General features: G+C 34.2%; 1 protein-coding gene across 28 annotated transcripts in view; it reads left to right on the top strand.

The window, feature by feature from the left end:
- The window catches only part of LOC145291925 (tensin-3-like), a 1,436,242-nt gene that overhangs the window by 324,584 nt on the left and 1,096,340 nt on the right, over window positions 1–15,318 (top strand). For 2 of the 28 annotated variants that reach the window (XM_080137806.1, XM_080137823.1), the window contains exon 1: window positions 8,466–8,995. The exons of 22 other annotated variants lie outside the window; for them this stretch is intronic. In XM_080137806.1, the coding sequence (XP_079993932.1) occupies window positions 8,819–8,995 (177 nt within the window). In that variant the 5' untranslated portion in view covers window positions 8,466–8,818. Of the gene's footprint in view, window positions 1–8,465; window positions 8,996–15,318 lie in introns of those variants that run through there. 4 more of the 28 variants (XM_080137788.1, XM_080137789.1, XM_080137793.1 and 1 more) reach the window with 3 other exon arrangements.

The raw sequence follows: 15,318 nt of genomic DNA on the forward strand, positions 1-15,318 counted from the left end.
AGAGCGCTTATAGGCACAACTTTCTCTTTGAAAATACAAATATATTAGATTTGCAATAATTTAAGCGAGATTCCTTGAGTTTCACTTTCTTCTTAAGAACCTCTCATCTTAGGCTTAAACATTTTCTAGAAACAAAATCATGTAATGGATTTTGATAGCAATTGGAATAAAGATTCTAGGCATAAGGTTTTGTAGCATTATATGATGTAAAATCGAAATCTACAGTGAAATACTACATCACTGAAAACAACTTCTGAGGCATCGAAAATATGTATTTTACTTTCTTGATTTTAATCTTTGTTTGATATGAAAATGGCACAAAGCTTTTCGGTTTGAAGAATTAATTTTACGTGTCCTACAACGGACATCCTTCTAGTGTGTGCATATATATATATATATATATATATAAATATTTTTTGCGGGGTACAAAATATATTATGGCTATGTAAAGACCAATTTTAAACCTGTTCGAAAACATTCTTTATTTTAGATTGTGAAATTAAAAAATAAAAATGAATACGTCAATTGACCGGTTTCGAAGCTCGCTTAACAGAGCTAAAATCGAGCTAAATTGCGTTTTAAAAAAGAGAAAAGGGGGGGACAATCAATTGGAGCCGAAAAAGCAGGGTGAAAAAAATTTTTTTTTTAAATAAGAGGGTGAAATTAATTATTAAATAGAAACTAGATTAAGCCCTAAAAGAGTCTCATTTTGTTTGCAAAGAGATCTCAGAGTCTTAATATATATAGTTTCTAGAATTTTGAGATGGTAAAGAGAGTGCGACTTGCTAAGAGATGGAAAAAAGTCGGCACTAAAATTCTGTTGAGCGAGCTTCCAAACCGGTCAATTGACGTATTCATTTTTATTTTTTAATTTCACAATCTAAAATAAAGAATGTTTTCGAACAGGTTTAAAATTGGTCTTTACATAGCCATAATATATATATATATATAATAAATTCCACAGCCAAACAACGTCGCAGCTCACAAGAGCCATAACAGTCAAAGAACCGGAAGTCCAAGACGAGTTTCGCCCTCATTTGGGCTCATCAGTTAGACACATCCAAACTCAGGATTCGAAACCCGAGCCTCTTGCATGCAAGGCAAGCACTCTACCCACTGAGCAAACGCCCTGCACACAAGAATATATATATATATATATATATATATATATATATATATATATATATATATATATATATATATATATATATATATATATATACACACGAGATCATTCCCTTTTCACCTACAAACGAGATCATTTATCTTTTCCCATGCAAGCGAGATTATTCCCTTTTCCCATGCAAGCGAGATCATTCCCTTTTCCCATGCAAGCGAGATCATTCCCTTTTCCCATGCAAGCGAGATCATTTCCTTTTCCCATGCAAGTAAGATCATTTCCTTTTTTCATGCAAGCAAGATAATTTCCTTTTTCCATACACAAGATCATTCCCTTTGCCCATGCAAGTGAGATTATATGTTTTTTACATGCGAGCGAGATCATTCCCTTTTCCCATGCAAGCGAGATAATTTTTTTTTTCTATCATGCAAGCAAGATCATTTCCTTTTCGCATGCACCATTTTTCTTTCATCTTAAGCTGAAATCTCAATTTTATATTTGTTTTATAGATTAATTAGCAATTTCCGAGATATTTTTGCACCAGAATTTTCTGAATCTAATTTATATTTTGGAATTGGATTCAATCCAATCTTGTAATTAGTAGTAGATGCCATCCTCTTCTAAGGGTTGAAAGGTCAATCCTTAATGTGGACGACACTCAAAAATACTTGGGACTTCTATTTAGTCATGGCTTACAGAACGAGAACATGTTACTCCCCATGGATTGAATAATGGATTCCGTTCGAAATTCTGTGCTATTTACGGAGTTTGACAGAAAGATTAGTGACTTCAACAAGATACACCTGAAGAAGGTCGGAGGTTACATCGACTGAAACATCGTGAAAATGAAACTCAAGAAGAGAACAATAGTCTGAAGAATCCAAATGATGTGGTTAGATTCAATTTAAACTTTGCAGAGGCGTGTTTAAAATAACCTATAAGCTCATTTGAATATACATACCAAGTTTCATCAGGATTGGTCAATTTGTATTAGTGTGTCTGTGGGTAAAAAAAAAAAACCCACAAGAACAAACAAGAAATAGATCAACCATAAATACAAGGGGTCATTACAAGATCTAATGCTGCATTCATTTCGAGTAAGCAAAATACCAAACGCGAACTAATTGCCAACGCTAATGAGCACAGTAATAAGGGGGGAAATTAATTCTTTGAATGCTCCACCTGTTTTGTTTTTTTTTTGTTTTTTTTGCTACCTCATATGAAGATGAGAGAAGCTTTCTCTCTCTGTCCTGTTTGGTTTTGAAATAATATTTGCTTTAATATTTTATAAGCTCCAGCCAGTGTTGCATCGCTTAAAATAATCCAGGAATGAAATAGTTCAACAATTTTTTTAAATAATTTATTTTGATTTATGTTTTATAGTGATAATAATATATTTTCCGTTCAATTCTTACTCAAAAGCATTTTTTTTTGTATCTTCTTTAGATCATCTGTTTTTTTTTGTTTTTTTTTTTATCCTTTTTGGATCATCTGATTTTTTTTGTTTTTTTTTGTATCCTTTTGGATCATCTGTGTTCTTTCTTGTTTTTTTGGGTTTTTTTTAATCCTCTTTGGATCATCTGGGTTTTTTTTTGTATTCTTTTTTTATCATTTGTGTTTTCTTGTTTTTTTTTAATCCTTTTTGGATCATCTGGATTTGGGGGGGGGGGATTGTATCCTTTTTGGATCATCTGTGTTTATTTTTTTTTAATTAATTGAAATTAAATGTCTGGGTATTTCTAATTTCACCAATTTTTGTAGTGAAATAAATTTTCTGTTAGAATGCACAATAATATCAGAAGTTTAAAAATTAATTATATATGAGTTTTATTTGGATTCTTCGGATTACTGTTCTCGTCGTCTGTGTCATTTTCACAACGTTTCGGTTGATGTAACCTCTGACCTTCTCAGGATGTATCTTGTTGAACACAGAAATGCTTCCATCGAACTCGACAACAACTAGAAATAAAATAAGTTTAAGACCCCCAAAATTTGTATTAGAACTATCTGCAAGAACTAATCGCACATTGGTTAGAGTACGTGAAAAAAAAATCAGTTGTAAAAGTGATACTCTCCTGAAACTTGAAGGCTCAATTCTCAGTCTGGGCGACTGAAAAATACAATTGCGAATTGTTTAGGACCTCTATCCAGTCATGGCGGACGGAACAAGAACATGCTACCTCCATAAAGTAAACAAAGGATTCCATTCAAAATTCCGTCCAAACTCCAGAGTTTGAAAAGATACACCTGAAGAAGGTCGGAGGTTACATCGACCGAAACGTTGTGAAAATCACAATCAAGGTGAGAATAGTAGTTTGATGAATCGAAATAATACGAATAATCAATCCCCATCTCAAAAAAAAAAAATAAATAAAAAGAAAGAAAAGAAACGTAAAATTAATGATATATATTTTGGGGTATATCTAATATTTTGTTTGGGAATCTTTTAGATGCGAATTGATAATCTGTATTATATGGATTATTCCACATGGACATATGGCGCAACGGATAAAGATGCTAAGTTACGATCAGTTCAAAGTTATAGTCTTACGGAGGCTGAAGGCTTAATCATCACTTCTGTAAGGGCTTCCTGGATAGTATGCGAATTGAAACTTCTCCCCTCCCAAGAAGGTAAGAATGAGTCATATATGTGTTTTCTATACTGATAATATCACCTGTTGTTTTTCTTTTTCTACAATTTGCTTCTTTATTGTACACTGGCAGGGCTACCCGGCGTTGGCCGGGGCCATATAAAAAAAGAGGTTTAAAAGCGTGTGCAGCGTTTTCATATCTTTTCTCGAGTTTAATTCTTTTATTGGAAATGAATTTTTGTAATGGTCCTTTCAATTTACTGCATCATTTTAACACGCATGAGCTGCCTCGAGACTTTTTATAGTTCTGGCAGTGAAGGATGGCAAAACTTGTGTTTCCTTTTCTGACAGTTTCAACTAAGTTTTTACTTTAATTTAACCAAAGGATTGGATTCAAAGTAAAACAAGGGTGCGTGGCGTAGCGGATAATGTACTCGGTAAATTAATTTCTAAGTTACATTCTTCTAGATGTTGAAGGTTCAATCCTGGGTGTGGGCCAATCCTTGGTGTGGGCGACCCACAAAATATAATTGCGAAATTACTTAGGTATACAGCATAATCACATTGACACACCGGTTCCCGTCAGATCACCAAAGTTAAGCAACGTTGAGCTTGGTTATTACTAAAATGGGTAACCAATTTGGTAATATCAGGCGCTGTATGTAGGAGGACATCAACATTTCCCTGAAAGAGTTGCAAAAACTTAACGTTGACATCTCCTATAATGGGGATATACATGCGACTGAGGACCGTTTGTGAATTTCATATTCCCGTGGAACTTTCTCCCTTGGAGGAAGCTGGTTAAACCTGAATGAAGTTAGTGCCATTTCACACACACACACACACACACACACACACACATAGGACTTTTACTCAATCATAGTGGATGGAATGAGAGTAGGCTACTCTCATGACTAAAATAAAGGGTTCTGTTCGAAATTCCATGCAGACTTTTGAGTCCAACAAAAAGACTCAAGTTCAATAAAATACACCTGAAACGTTCTGAATAAAATACTCAAGATGAAAACGGCAGTCCGAAGAAGCCAAATGATACAAAAACAATGAAGTTGAGCAAATTTCAGATACTTGGATTTATGTAACGTGATTATTACATGGCAACACTCGGGACCCACACGTTGTATGCAGTCACAAGAAAAAAAAGACAAGGAAAGAATTTTACTCATTTTTTTTTTCATTTGAAACAACAGGCATTTATTTACAGGTACTTCTAAAATAACACCTTGTCTCTTATTCAAAAGTCTTGTACGCCAGTGTGCTTATAATCTTTTCTTTCCTTCTTCCTCATTGTGATGTCACCTCACACACAGCTCGGTCATTTGTATACAGCTTCTGCTGTCATATGTGCGTTCACGCTCGGTTATATTTATAAATACTATTAACCAGGATTAACTTAGAAGACCAAAATTCTTTCGGGCACACCATACCAGTCGAGGATATGTCCTTGACACTAAGTCCGACAGAAGGTGGGCTGGTGTGGCATCAGCTAGCCTTGCTCTGTCAGGCTGACATATTATTCTGATCAGTTCTAGAAGGTCCAATCTCCCAGGCTTTATCTTTTCTCTTTTAGAAGTTCATTACTAATCGTCAGAATCAATCCTACTGTGGAATAGCAGCATGGTTGCGGAGATATTTTTTGTAGAGCCAGAGAGCATCCACCTCTTGTGTGCTAACCTTTTAATCTCCACCTTCCGACCTTGTGTCACATCTTTCCTCAGTGGGAGTAGGGGGATGAATATAGTTAACCAGGGTTTTTTTCTTTTGACGGCACGAAACAAGTATGACTTTAGATTTGTATCGTTTTTAAGTGGAGCACCTCACGCATTTTCTTGCAGAAACTTAAATTTGTTATAACGTTTTTAATCAAAACGATATTATCTCAAGCACTTGCCTTTTGTAAGTGGCGACCGTTTAGATGCGTACTTGTATAAAAGTCAGAGGCTTTGTACGTCCGTTGTCGGTCTGTCACAATTGAGTTCCAAATTGCATTTTCCTAAGTGTATTAAAATTATGTTTGTCATAGCATTTTCGTTGATAAGATTCATAGATTGAACGGACATAGCTCCGATTAGATACGTTCAAGCATCTCTCTAAGAGACTCTTGTTGGTCTGTCATGCTGACGTTTGAAATAGCATTTTTGTTTGTCTGTCATACTTAATTTTAATTAGATTTTATTTTATTTGTCATACGTAAGTTTAAAATAGCGAGTATGCATATATATATATATATATATATATCCCCAAAACCTCTGGCCTTGATGGAGGGTAGACTAAAACTTACTGCTATGGTTTCAAATACGTTACATCTCCCCTCTTTTGGAAATAGGGTACGATTATGAATATCTCCAGTATTAAATAATCTTTATACATTGTGAAATTTACTTTATGTATGAAAACTAAAGAGGTGAGATATAAAATATGAGAAATATTTGGAATCAAGTCTCCCCTTGCTGTTATTTCGGATCAGTTGAATCCATAGCAGCAAGTTTTAGTCTCCCATCCATCAAGGCCAGAGATTTTGGGAAAATATAAAATATTTTGTAATTCATATGCAAAACTAGCAAAACAAATGACTATGATTGAAACGTTTTATGGCTGTAAAAAAGCGCCAAAAAATAGGCTCGGGGTGGTGAATGATCCCCTTAATGTGCGACCTGATGGGAAAATGTCATATAGCTCTCTACACAATTCAGGTCATTAGCTTTCCAACGAACGTTCATTTGTTAAATTCTCATCAGTAGTAGCTGAGATTTGGAGCTTATAAAATTGCCAAAAAGGTAGTATATCTATATTAGTGACCTCGCAAGGCCACAAAGAAGATAACCAAGCAAAAAAAAAAAAAAAACCACCAAAGCAAAATTCATCCCAAAGCGGCAAAGATATGAGCATTTCAATATTCAATTTAGCTACGAGAAATATATATATATATATATATATATATATATATATATATATATATATCACCTTTTTTGGCAATTTTATAAGTTTTAAATCTCAGCGACTTTAACATGTCTGATTATCTTACACTTTGTCATAAGGACTCTGACAGACACATACACGGAATTGGAGTCTATATTCGTAACACCCTCCTCATAACTAGAGAACGTAAACAAGAATCAGACGACTAGGCCTTCATGTGCTTTAGACTAACTTATACTTTCTTTATCATTCTCCCTGGACTCAAGACTGTACTCTAATCAATCATATCTCTAACAGCACTCTCCCTAGACACTAGCACCCAAAAACATGTATTTGGTGACTTAAATGTCCACAACAGTAGTTGGCTTGGCTTCTCGAACTACACTTACGCAGTTGGTAGCATCACACATAACTTTTTTATATCCCATTTCTCGATACAGACAGCAACATTCCTGATCTGTCTCCCAGATAATCCGGACCAGCAAGCCTCACTTCTGGACTTCTTTCTGACCGCAGTTCCTGAGGATTGTGTAACAAGTGCCCATTGCCTTTTCAGGAATGCTGATCACACTGTGATAATAATGGACATCACCCTAAACTCTCGACTTAAAGTTGAAGAGCCACTGCTCAAGACGACAAGGTTCTACAATAGGGCTGACTGGGATGCCATCGGGAATCACATCAGAGATGTTCCATGGGGAATATCTTTTCTTTTTTTTGCTTCAACCTCTGTTTCATCAACGAAATGTTGAATCCCTCTGCCTGTTTTACAAGTACTTTAATCGTAGGTGCTCCGACCAATTACAAGCCCTTGTACCCCCTCGATGTAAATACCCCTGACAGACCCAACAAGCAGCAAAATCCCACCCCTACACAGTAGAAATCCATAGATAAAAGAAATCCTTCTACTCTAATAGTTTTTTCTTTAGGACTGATAGACTTTGGAATTTCCTTTCGGGTTTCTGTTTCCTCGACTCTACTGACATGCAGAAGTTCAAGTGTATTGTAAACAGACATCTTGCTGCTCAACTCCCTACAAATTATGTCCCAGATAGTAGCCCTCTAGACCAAAGAGGTGAAAATGCAATAAAAAAAAATATTTTTAATAAATAATGCGTTTTTTGCTTTCCTGCCTTTCGACTAAAATTTGTTACGAGCAGAAATTTTAAGTTCATCATTTTCAAAATTCATTCATTTTCCCAGACTCTTCTGTCAGCATACTAGTTATGCTAGACCTCGAATTAAGTCGTGGCTGAAACATGTATGCACATGTGTAGCCAAAACGTTTGTATAAATAAATCTTTATACTAGTCGGTTCATAAGCTCAGATGGTAAGACAACTCGGCACCACTGATCACGGTTGGAAGTGATCTGGCGTCTGGGTTTCGAATCTTAGGATTGACATGCTTGCCACTTTTTAGCTACACTGATTAGCAGTGAAACAACAAAACAGCTGTTCGCAAATATCTATAATATATATATGCTTGTGTGTTAAAAAATACGAAGAATGCATTCTTTAAATGCTAAATGTTTCTGGATGAGTTCTTTCTCCACTTGCCTTTTCTAACAGAAAAAAAAAAAAAAAAATAAAAGAACTGCCGGGGTGCGACCCGGTGAAGGGTGGAGTGACAAATAGCATCGGTACCTTGCTGTCTGTTTGGTAGGTCTTTGGATTCAGTTCCTAGACCCCCACCGCCCTCGAAACGTGGTTATCCTCTCCCGACCACCTCTCAAACTCCTAGTCCTCGTTCTGTTCTTAAGGCACCCAGAATCTGGCAAACTCTGTGTGTGTGTGTGTGTGTGTGTGTGTGTGTGTGTGTGTGTGTGTGTGTGTGTGTGTGTGAGAGAGAGAGAGAGAAAGAGAGAGAGAGAGAGAGGAGGAGGAGGTGGATGAAGGAGCGAGAACGTGTGGGCACACAGTCAGTAAGAGGTTCCTTGCCGAAAGCTAAGCACAGTTTTACTAGCTTGAGATACAGTCATGAGAAACGGCTGTACCGCCGCCGCCGACGACGACAGCACTGTTTAAATAAGAAAAGCCACAGATGTGATCATAGACGTGATATAAAGGTGAAGAATCTCTTCTCTCCGGTTTCTCCCCATCCGAAAAATCTAAAGGAAAATCTAAAGCAAAAAAAAAACAAACAAACAAAAAACAAACAAACCCCCCAAAATGCCAATAACGGAGCTAAAAACTATGTCTTTCGTCGCTGACTTTGGAATTTATTCTTTTGAGGACTACCGTGGAACTTTCATGCCACTGCGGCCCAAAAAAGTGGTCACCGTCCTTTCCACATTAGTGGGAGAATTTCGCAACAGATACATCTCTGGGATCTCATGGTACCATTGGGTAAGTCTTATATATAAAACAAAATTTATGGTAAATTTATAAATTAACACCCCCTACTGAATCAACTTTCTCTGTAAAAAAAAAAAAAAAATTTTTAAATGATATTCTACTTTTTTAGGTGATTTCGTGTGAACACCTTTTAAAAAAAGCTTAGCGGAAAGAAGAAAGAAAACAAATAAAATAAAAACCATTATTTTAGAATGTAGAGTGTGAATCAGTTTCCTATATGAATTTAAAAAATTATTCTATTTTTATTTTCTAGTGTTGTTAATTAAATTGTTTTACTACTAACCCCAAGTTCGAGTGGCAAGGTTGCAAAACTACAGGTAATTGCCCCCCAACCCAAAATCATTTCTAAAAAAAAAAATTATTGATGAACACCATCTGCTGAATCATCCTTCTCCCCTCCTCCCAAAAAGAAGAATGAGATTCTACTTTTTTAGGCGATTGCAGGTGAACACATGGAAAAACTTAACGGAAATAAGAAAGAAAACAAACAAAAATAAAAACAATTAATTTAGAATTTAGAGTGGGAATCAGTTTCATAAATAAATTTAAAAAATTATTTTTTGTTTTCGTTGTTGGTGGTGTTGTAATTAACCAAACTGTTTTATCACTAACGCTAAGTCCGAGCGGCAAGATCGCAAAACCACACGCAAATGTTAAAAAAAAAGAAGTATATTCTAAAAAAAGAAAATCTCCAGAAGTAGTTACTAGTTAACTGCCCTAAAACTATACAATATCACGGAAATTTGGGGATTATTTTACATTTTTAAGTTTCTTAAAGTAATTTTTTTGTTTTGTCTCTATTTTTCCGTCAGTTTTCACGTAATCGCCTAAAAGAAGTAGAATTTCATTTGTTTTTATTTTAAGATTTTTTTGTTGTGTGTGTGTACAGGGGTGTTAATCTACAATAATACCTAAATTATTAAACAAAAATACAAAAAAAAAAAAACAACAAAAAAAAACATTGGTTTATCCGCTATTGATTTAAGGACCGCTAAATTTGGTAAACACATGGATCTGTTTTGATATCTGAGCGTCGGAATAGAGAAGAGAAAGTGTATAGTCGCATGGAGGAGGAGGAGGAGGAGGAGGAGGAGGAGGAGGAGGAAGTTCATTTAATGTGTAAGAGGGGGGGGGTGAGAGGAATAACAAAAAGGGAGTAGTGTGAGTTAAAAAGGGAAAGGGGATGTCCGAAAAAGTTTTTTGTTTTTTTGCATGTCGCCCGTCCTTTGGGTCATAACTGCACACACATTTGCTATGATAGTCAACAGATCGTTTGTTTGTTTTTTGTTTTTTTTTTAAATATGCTTAAAACAAAAACAACAGTATTTAATTGTCATGTCGAAAATAGTGATACATCCAAAAATTACGAAAATTCATCGCGTAGAATAACTGCTATTATGTTTTTAGTAAAAAAAAAAAAAAAAAAAAATTAAAAAAGGCAACAAAGCACCCATATTTTATATACAATCGCATACGCATCGGTTTGTAGATTAATTTGGGGAAAACCGCAGTTTAGTGGCCTGAACAATGTCTATGAAAATGATGTGCATATAGGCGATAAATCTTCGTTTTTTTTTTTTGGTATCTTGTTATTTTTGTTGATTATTAAATGAGAAACCATTTCGAGTTAAAATCGAGTTAGTATTACGCTTATAATCTTAAGACTAAATGTGTCGATATGTTAAAATTTAACATAATCGCTAGAAAAATAATGGAGTCTTCATACAAACGGAAGTTAGTGATTATTTATGTACATACTTGAAGCGTGTTCTTAAGACGGGTAGTTCTTGAATAGAAAGTCTGCTCATGGAAGTTCCGTTTAGATTTAAATACACGAAGGAGGAAAAGAAAAATATTTACAATGGTTGTGGCGAGACATGTTTTTATTGGCTGGAAGAGATGGAATAGCTGATAGAAATTTGTTGTTGATTTTGTTTCGGCATATCGACTGTCGTTGAGTCATTTCATATCGAAACTGTACATATCTCTATAGTCTTTCGTTGATCTGAATGAAACCGGTGAATATTTCGTTTGTTATTTTTTTCCTGTGTTTAATTGTTTTTCCCCTGTTTGTTTTTTCCATTTTCTCTTCCATACATATGTAGATGACTAGATTTTATTGTAGTTAATTTCTCGTTCTTCGCTTCATTTAAAATCGATTCATTTGGATAGATGATGGACGACCATTGGATGATTATGGGCATTTACGGCATGTCAACCTTTTCTTGGATCCTTTAATGTCGAAAACCAATTAATATTTGGGTGCTTCTGCATTTATCGACCCACGATTTCCATGAAGTTACTCAAGTGTGCCCGGCATCGGCAGATGACAGAAATAACCGAAAACAGCCGGGCGAGCCTTATTAAAAAAAAAAAAAAAAAAAAAAAAAAACACGCACACACACAAATTATTTCAACTCCCTCCTCTCCATGTTAAGAATAGCGACGACCACTGAAATTCATTGAGTAATACATTGAAAAAAAAAAAAATGTCTTAATATCCAGAAAACTACTTGTCGACCGTTTCTGGTCCTTCCCGTCATCTACCGGGCACACCCGAGTAACTTCGTGGAAATCGCGGGTTGATAAATGCAGAAATACCAGATTAATTTGTTTCATAGGAGTGTGTGTGTATATATATATAAGATGAATTCTTACTGTGAATGTCTCACAAAGAGGAAACAAAGATTGGAACTCAGTCGAGCACCTTCTATTGTTAGAATTCACGGCATGTCAACCGCCTGAAATTAATAGAAAATAGTAATCATACACCAAGGATGGTTTAGAACGAGAAAAATCTTTGTTTGGATGGATGAATAACACTTATAGAAATATGTCGGCAAGTTGAAATGTAAATGGTTCATTTCAACTTGTCGACATATTTCAATTACTTTTGCGCATGCACAAATTCATTCATAGCTTGAAGTGGTTTAGTTTTAAATCTGTCTTATCTATCTATCGATAGTTCAAATGGTAAAGAACGCGACTGGAGTGGAGCGCTAAAATGTTTTGGTTTCGATTCCAGCTGATGGCACCCAAGTTATTATTATTATTATTATTATTATTATTATTATTATTATTATTATTATTATTATTATTATTATTATTTTAGCTTTTGAAATCAGTAGTATATATTAGGTACAATATAATATTCAATAGAGAATTGACTCTGTAATAATAAATACGAAATATGCATGTATTAAAATATATTTAAGCCTATTTTACGATCATGCAAGTCCCCCCCCCTCTAGTTTTCAGATTAATTAATGTGCTCAAAACAATTCTTAGGGATTGAAGATGATTTTCTTTTCCTTTTTTACGATTTGATCAGCTTTTATAAATGGGATGCTGACAAGTACGACCACTCCTCTTTAACAATAACAAGACAAAACAATATTTTAACGCCTATATGCAATTTTTCATCAAATTACGCCCAGGCCACTAAACTGTGAGTTAACCTTAATTTGTTTTGTAGGTGTATATTTTGTAAACTAGTCCGTTCTAAACAATTCTTAGGGATTGAAGATGATTTTTTTTTTTTTTTTTGCTTTTTTACGATTTGGTCACTACTTATCATGGCCAAGAGTCACTCAAGGATAAGGGTAAATAAGATGACAATTGTCAGCCGAGAGATGGGGAACACTACGGGAGTACTAACAGTGATTAAAAGTTATGCATTAAGTTTAATGATTTATCGGACGATTCATGAAAAACATTTGTTGACATTAGATTTAAAGACGACCATGTTGTAATCAACAGGGAAGCAGTCCCATGGCAATGTGTTCTACTGGCGGGAAGATCTTACAAGAAAATAGAGAAAAGAGAAAGGAAAGTGTTTTCCGTTGTGGTAGTAATACGAGTTCTCACTTCGAATGTCTTGCAAAGAGGAATCAAAGATTGAAACTCAGTCGAGCACCTTGCACAGAAATAATGATAGTCAAGAGAGACTAGCAAAGTCTCTTTTGTGAGGTATGTGATGATGAGGGCAATGATGAGGAGACCTTTTAGAATCATCTAAAGTATAATACAAATAAAATTATTCAAATCGGCATAGAAACGATCGTATACCAAATATTCGTTATGTTTGAATTCTTGGAACTAATACATAAATAAAGTACTAATTTTATTCATTACCATATACACGATATATATATATATATATATATATATATATATATATATATATATATATATATATATATATATAATGTATGATGCGTTTATATAAGTATGTGTACATATATATGTGCATAATTCGCCTCTAACAATCCTGCACCCACCTTTATATAAAAAAAGCAACTATAAATAAACCAAGACTCAAGAAAAAGAAGAATATAACAACAATTTCTCCTGATGATAATTGGATCCACCGATAGAAAGCGCTTGAGTAGAATATGGCTGAAAAACTTTGGGCGCCATTTTATACAACATGCCAGTTTAAATTAAAAAGACCGTTCGGATATCCAGACAAATCGGAAAAAAGAATAACTCTGTCGTGTTCAATCAGATGTGCTTGAATAATGACTTGCTGCCAAAATATGCAAATATATGTACGCGTATATATATATATGTATATTTATATGTACGTGTGTGTATATATATGCATAGGTATGCGTTTATATATTCATATGTGTATGTATCTATGTACTAGCAGGTAGCCCCGACGTTTCTCGGATTAAATGAGGATCCACGAATATTCCACATTTCCAATACTTTTATTGTTTTTGAAATCGATGAAAGCGCCCATTCGTCAATCAAATCAATCGATTGCCTGCTCTAGTCAGGAACCCACAGCGGTGCACCGAGATGAAGCTTCACGTTTTCCTGCAGTGACTTAGTCAACAATTGATTGTAATCTATATTGCACTGTAGAGAACCTACTGTCGATTTTATAAAATTACTTTTATATAATGACTTGAATTAAAATTAAAAATGTAAAAGATCAAGTCAATTGTGTTCAAAACAGAAACATTCATTTTGAACGCGTACATGTCTTATCAAAGAGCCTACTTTTTGATTTTATACGCCGGTCCCTTCTGCTTTTGTGTTGATAAAACTTCTCTAATGCACTTGTGGTGTTAGGCGGTATAAAAAGGTTAACTTTGGTTGAATTCGGACTGTTCCTTCTTTATTGGAATTTCTTCGATTTTCAATACTTATCGGAGGCATTCCAATACAAAACCTATCTAAGAACATTCTCAGGCAGCTGAGGTACGCATGTGTGAAATTTCAAAAAATCGGCTCATTCTTAAGGAACTCTCTCTCTCTCTCACACACACACACACGCATACACACACAAAGTGCCTTATGTGCATGCGCGCGCGTGTGTGTGTTTACACATGAGACGTTTCACTATTTCAAGTAATTTAAATGTAGTTTGAGCTGAAGCAGAGTTTAAACGAAACAGTAATCAAAAGTTGGCTGAAGATGACCGAAGAAAATCAGTTAAAAGTATTTGCAAAAAACAAAAACAAAAAACAAACAAAAACAAAAAACAGATGGACAAAAACAACTACAGAACTTTTCTACACAAATTCAACCAAGGCATAAGAATGACCATTCGAAAAATGGAAAAATTACAAAAAAAAAAAAAACAAAAAGAAAAGAAGACCATTAAGCAAAAACACTTCGTGCTATTTAACAATATCTGTCTGAAACATATTCGGATTTTAATAATGTCAAATCACACTTCATTTCCTTTTAACGGATTGATTGTTGCTATTTCTTCTGATGAGTTAAGGGCATAATAGATTCACTGATTGATATAATAATTAAGTGATTGATTTTGCGCTACGAAACAGATACTGTCAAGAATGGTAGAAGTCAACTTAATTAAAGGAATAAATTATAAGATAGTCAACATCGTGAATTTTGGAATATAATTTTTTGTCATTTATTCTCTATATTGTTCTGTAATTATATTGAGCTTCTTAAATAAGGATTGATATATATTATAAGAAATATATTATAAGAAATTATATTTCTACAGATATATATATATATATATATATATATATATATATATATATATATATATATAAGAAATCTTGCTTACCAGAGAAAATAGGTGTCTAATTTATTTAATGACTTTAAAAAATCAAGTTTCAATAAATAATTTCCCGATATTATTGATTTATAATTTCATTGTTTTATTTTCAAGCATGTAAAGGTTTTGTGTATAAATTTTATGAAAAACACGCTAACCAATAATTCTTTATGCATTCATAAAAACTTAAACAAATGGAGAATGTATACGTGTTTGTTTATATTATTAATGTTTTACTTTGTCAAAAAAAAAACTCGAAAGAAAAATG

The sequence above is a fragment of the Euprymna scolopes genome, chromosome 13, assembly GCF_053919585.1.
Source record: "Euprymna scolopes isolate OS-2025 chromosome 13, ASM5391958v1, whole genome shotgun sequence".
Classification (NCBI taxonomy): domain Eukaryota; kingdom Metazoa; phylum Mollusca; class Cephalopoda; order Sepiida; family Sepiolidae; genus Euprymna; species Euprymna scolopes.